Here is a 5,546-nt window from a genome sequence, read left to right as displayed (position 1 = left end):
TGTCAGCCAGGGGCTGGGGCCGCAGGACGCCGCAGGCAGAGGAGGGGTACAGGTCGTAGCAGGACATTTTGCAGGGATTGGAGGTCAGCAGACACTGAGGAATGAGCAGAAGACAGAAATTCAATGGTTAAAAAGTTCTGAGTGTTTCCCGCTTTGCAATCTCTTTTCTCTCTTTTTCCAAAAAGTGTTTTTTTTTCAAAAAATCCTATAAAGGGTGTCTGCACACAAGAGCAAGTGGGAAATGTTCTGAAAACCTTGTCCCTCGTAACATCCTGAAAGGAACCATGACTTATTTCTCCTCATAAAACTGGAAACCGGGAAGCAAAAGCAGCGAGAGCAAAGTGACTTTGTCCAAGGTCACTGGATGAGTCATTAGGAAAACTCCGATTTGGGTTCAGCAGGTTTGCATGAGATGGAGCTTATAGAGAACTTAATTACAGTAGCTTCATCTTCCCACTCATCCCAATTTTGCTGAGAGTCGAGAGAACAACAGATTATAGGATTGTGAGTGCCTGGCTTTCCCAGAAAGGCATTTGACGAGACAATAAAGAACAAATCTCCAGCGATGTTCTGTAAATCCTTAACAGAGTTTTGAGGAGGAGCTTGAAAGCAAGAAGGTGAAGGAGAGGATTTGTGGTAGCAGGACACAAACGGCTGCAGGGGTGGCACGTTTGTCAAATCTCCAACCTTTTGTGCAAACTTTGAGATGGGTTCAGTGTACAGGTGAGGGTCAGAGAATCACAGGCTTCCTCAAGTGACTCAAAAGGCTCAAGTCCAGCTCCCTGATCTTTGCAAGATTATTCAGAACTAAGCCAGAGAGCCTTGGAATTTCCTGGGTTGGAAGAGACCTTAAAGGTCAGGGACACCTCCCACTATCCCAGGTTGCTCCAAGCCCCGTCCCAGCTGACTTTGGACACTCCCAGGGATGGAGAATCCATGGAATATCCAGTGCAAAAGTCTCCCTGCCTTCACGGGGAAATATTTCTTCCCAATATCCAACCTGAATTTCCCCTCTGTCAGTCTGACCCCATTCCCTGTGTCCTGTCCCTGCAGTTCCTGAGGAAAAATCCCTCTCCAGTTTTCCTGGAGCCCCTTCAGGTCCTGGAAGGTGCTGTGAGGTCTCCACACAACCTTCTCTCCTCCAGGCTGAACATTCCCAGCTCTGCCAGCCTGGCTCTGTAGGGAAGGGGATCCAGTCACCTTGCTTGACTCTGCCCAATTTACTCCAAGACCTGGTGCTCCTGACACCAAGAACTCCAAAAAGTTGTACCTGCCACCCCAGAGACGGAAAGGTCCTTGATCTTCCCCAAGCCCATGCAGATTCACCCAACAGAAAGGATGCTGGCCATCAACTCGAGTTGAAGCCGACAATGAAAAACACACCGAGAGCGAGACGGAGAAGATTCAGACTTACCCAAGTCTCTGAGAAGTCAAGGGAAGCGTTTGGAGGGCTGAGGAGGCACAGAAGCTTTATATCAGCTGGAGGTACCAGATCAGCGTCTCTTGCCCGCCCCAATTTCAAACTCACGCAACCATCAGCGTGATGAAATTGTTGGGCTCATTATTGGCGTTTATGAGGCCTTTCAAATTTGTTTGTAATCATGATCTAAACATCACCTGAGATTACAGAGAATTCTTTCATCTTGTGACGGCTTGATAGCCGGCATTGTTCCTGTCGCTTCCTCGGAATTGTGTCGGGAATCGCCAAGCCAGCTCCTCTTGGTATTAACTGAACCCAGTGGCTCATGGGTTTATCGGAATCACAAATTACACTGGAATTTAATCCTGAAAAAGAGTGGAATCCTTAATTTTGGCCAAGCCCAGAGTGTTCCGTGGAGGAGACAGAGAGGAGCCTTTGTCTTCCTGAGGCTTGTTTGGGTTTAGGAGAGAAACGAGGAATGAATTCACAAAGTTAAAACCACAGCTGGAGGTCCTGAAGAGACTTTTCCCAGCTGTTGATGGTCCGAAGTTGTCTGGAAAAAGACTGAGAACATTGAAGGAAATGTGGGATTTTTTTTTTAGGAAAAATTGAATCTCCAGTGCAAAAGTGGAAATGTGACGGAAGCGCTTTGAATCATTGCCTCGGGTTCTCAGGAATTCATGACCTCCTGTGATACGCAAATCGTAAATCCCAAACAGGGCTGAGCTGGAAGTTTCTGGGGTGAGGGAACAATCAGGAATTCGGGACGTGTGACACGAAGGCTCATTCTTGCCTCGTTTATGGACGGGCCATTTTAATATTGCAGACTCCACGCCGCGGATGATCCCTAAATGGTGAGGTGGGGTTCTCAGCCTTTGGGGGACAGGGGGCTTTGGGCAATTATCTTTTCAAGCTTCCAGGGAGCAAGTCCATGCAAATCCTGTAGATGATCCTGTAGATTAAAGGCACGGAGCTGGATTTAGGTGCCTCACAATTATGGAATGACATCACATTCAAACACCGCAGTCAAGATATTTGTGTCCTTGCTATCACCAGTTCAAGGCCGAACACTGGGGGGTTTGTGCCCCTTCAGGTTTTTTTCCCAATGGAAAAGAATTTGAAATAAAAGATTCTGAATTAAACTCGGAATTTTGTGAGCTGTGTTTTATTCAAAATAGTTCCATGGATGGGGCAACCACAGGCTCTGCTGCCAGGGGACAAGGGACAGGAAAACAGGGAATGTCATCAGTCAGGACTCAATGGTCTTGGAGGGCTTTTCCAACCCAAATAATTCCAATTTTCTGTAACAAAAACCATTCAAGGATCACTGGATGCTTTCCATGCCTTCCTTTGGGTTCCCTATTGTTCTCGCACAGTTGAGAACTGATCATGATAAAAACAACCACCCCAAAATTTGCTCTAAATCATTTAATCCCCAGATTTTTTTTTCTTTTTTTTTTCATTTTTTAATGAAAATAAGCTCTGCACATGGGGTGACCCTGAGCAAGGTTTTGCCATTAATGACGGAGGAGCTCAGGAAGACCATTGGGATAATTCCTGCTCTAACACCCGGTCTGTGAACGGAATGATAACAGGAATGAAGGTGACTTGTCACATTCCGGAGGGTTCTGTGACGAAACACTCCGATTGCGTTTCACGAGACTTCGGGCCAGCAAACAAACAAAGAGTCAGCAGAACTTTGAGGACCTTACGTGTCGCATTCATTTGGGGTTTGTCCCAATTATGCACATCCCCAAATTGCACCTTAGATGATCTCCGGGATCTTGGGAATGGTATAAAAGCTCTCCCAACCCGGGGCTCTTCACTTCGCCTTCCTCGCTTCATTCACCTCCCTGAGAAAGGTAAGCACCATTCCAAGGGATCGCTCCTCTTAGAAAATTCCAGTCTCTCTTTTCTGCTGCTTTTAGTCAAGGTTGGGATCATCCACAAGGGTTCTAAGATTCTTAATAATTGGATTGTGTCGTGATGGTTTTATTTCTATTTGGTGCTGGAGTTTGAAATGGTAAAATCAGCGCTGAGATTGCAAAGTGAGGAACACTCAGAACACTCTGCTCGTTATTTTAATGTAAATTGCTGAGTTTTGAAGTCCTTGTCTTCTTTTCCAGCCTGTGCTGACCTCCAATCCCTGCAAAATGTCCTGCTACGACCTGTACCCCTCCTCTGCCTGCGGCGTCCTGCGGCCCCAGCCCCTGGCTGACAGCGGGAACGAGCCGTGTGTGCGCCAGTGCCCCGACTCCACCGCCGTGATCCAGCCTCCCGCCGTGGTGGTCACCTTCCCCGGGCCCATCCTCAGCTCCTTCCCGCAGGATTCCGTGGTGGGATCTGCTGGAGCGCCATTCCTTGGAGCCTCTGGGGCCTCCCTGGGCTATGGGGGCTATGGGTCCCTGGGCTATGGGGGCTATGGATATGGGGGATATGGGGGTTATGGATCCCTGGGCTATGGGGGTTATGGATTTGGGGGCTATGGGGGTCTCTGTGGATACGGGGGCTATGGATCCCTGGGCTATGGGGGTCTGTGGGGCTATGGGGGGTACCGGGGTCTGTATGGCTCTGGCAGAGCCTTTGGCTCCGGGCGCTACGGCCGCGGCTTCTGGGGGTCCTGCTAAACCCTAGAAAAAACCCTCTGGAAGATGCAGAAGGGCAAAGCAAAATGCAGATTTTTCCTCCCTTTAAATAATTTCCTGATTACCTCTGTGGGTTTTAATTCCTCGTTATCTTCTTCATTATCACCCCCGTGGCTGAATGCAGTGACAGACTGAGGTGTCTTTCAAGCTCTGCCTGCATTTACAGCCCTGATGTTGCCGTGTTGTTTGTGTTCTTTTGGTTCTCATTAAAACTCTGTTGCATCACTAAAAATCCTCGTGTTGGGCTTTTGTGTCCTCACCCACCCTGGGCTTGCCAACCTCGCTGGGTAAAGTTCCCTGCTCTGCATGAGGCTGCAAAAAGATTGAGCAAACCCTGCCCAGAGCGGGGATATCTCCACGCAGAGCCTTCCACGGGGCTGTTTCACCCACGAATCTGTGACTTCAGTAAATTTACATTTACTGAATTATTGCTGTTCACAGCGCGGTGGCCAGAGATGAGAAGAAGTTTCCTCCACGTGCTGAGCTCTGTGTGCAGAGGGAACTTCTTTAAATCCACAAGAAGGACCTCAGGAGTGGTCATGGAATGGTAGAATTGGGTTGGGAGAGCCTTGAAGGTCATCAAGGGACACCTTCTGCTCTCCCAGGTGGCTTCAGCCTGGATTTGGGCAATCCCAGGGATGGGGCAGCCATGGAATCACCTCTGCCAGGGTCTCACCACCCTCACAGGGAAGAATTCCTTCCCAAAATCCCATCTAAACCTCCCTTCTGGCAATTCAAATCCATTACCCCTCATCCTGTCACTCCAGACCCTTCTGGAAAGTCTCTCCCCATGTTTCCTGTGGCCCCATTTAGGTCCTGGAAGGCCACAATTAGGCCACCAAATCTTTTCCAGGCTGAAAAATCCCAGCTCCCTCAGCCTTTCACTTCCTATCCCCGGCATTTGGGACTCCTTTGCTTCTGTTTAATTTATTGATATGTTAAACAGAAACAGAATTTGCATCCATATTTTATAAATAGCCTAAAACCCAACAAAAGCGCTGCACCATAAATGTCATTATCTCCTTATGTCATCAGCAAAGCACAAAGCCACCTCCTGATTCAGGCAGATCCTTATCTCACAGGGACTTTCCCTCAGCTGGGTCAGCTGCCAAAAGATCTCGGGGTGCGCATTTTCCTGCAGCAAAAAGGATTTCTTGAACATTGCCACGTTTAGAGATCTTCCAACCAGAAACAGAGGGAAAAAATGTGATTTTTTTTTTTTTTTAAAAAAGGCAAAAGCTGCTGCAGTGCCCAGCTTTGATTACCTAAAAAAATAAAAGAAAAAAAGCAGTGAAAAATCTGGTTTTTATTTCATTGTCTCCGGAAAAATGGAATGACTCCCAGCTGAGCCCAGAGTTCCCCCGGTGGTATCCAAATGACAGGCGGAGAGGATGTTCTACCTCCTGCCAGGACCTAAAAAACCAGTCAGAAAATCTGTCTGTCTCCTGGCAGGACCTGAAAACCAGTCAGAAAATCTGTCT

At 48.0% G+C, this 5,546-nt stretch overlaps 1 protein-coding gene across 1 annotated transcript; it reads left to right on the top strand.

The window, feature by feature from the left end:
* The first annotated feature begins 3,573 nt into the window (after positions 1 to 3,573).
* On the top strand, positions 3,574 to 4,047 carry LOC107214669 (scale keratin-like). Its single transcript, XM_015650267.1, has one exon. The coding sequence runs from the start codon at positions 3,574 to 3,576 to the stop codon at positions 4,045 to 4,047; it is 474 nt and encodes a 157-aa protein (XP_015505753.1).
* Positions 4,048 to 5,546: the final 1,499 nt, after the last annotated feature.

The sequence above is a fragment of the Parus major genome, chromosome 25LG2 (assembly GCF_001522545.3).
Source record: "Parus major isolate Abel chromosome 25LG2, Parus_major1.1, whole genome shotgun sequence".
Taxonomy (NCBI): domain Eukaryota; kingdom Metazoa; phylum Chordata; class Aves; order Passeriformes; family Paridae; genus Parus; species Parus major.
This window is presented reverse-complemented; position numbering and strand designations above follow the sequence as displayed.

What these genes read in the sequence shown, in the direction of transcription:
- LOC107214669 (XM_015650267.1), top strand. Translation starts at nt 3,574, where the DNA reads ATGTCCTGCTACGACCTGTACCCCTCCTCTGCCTGCGGCGTCCTGCGG.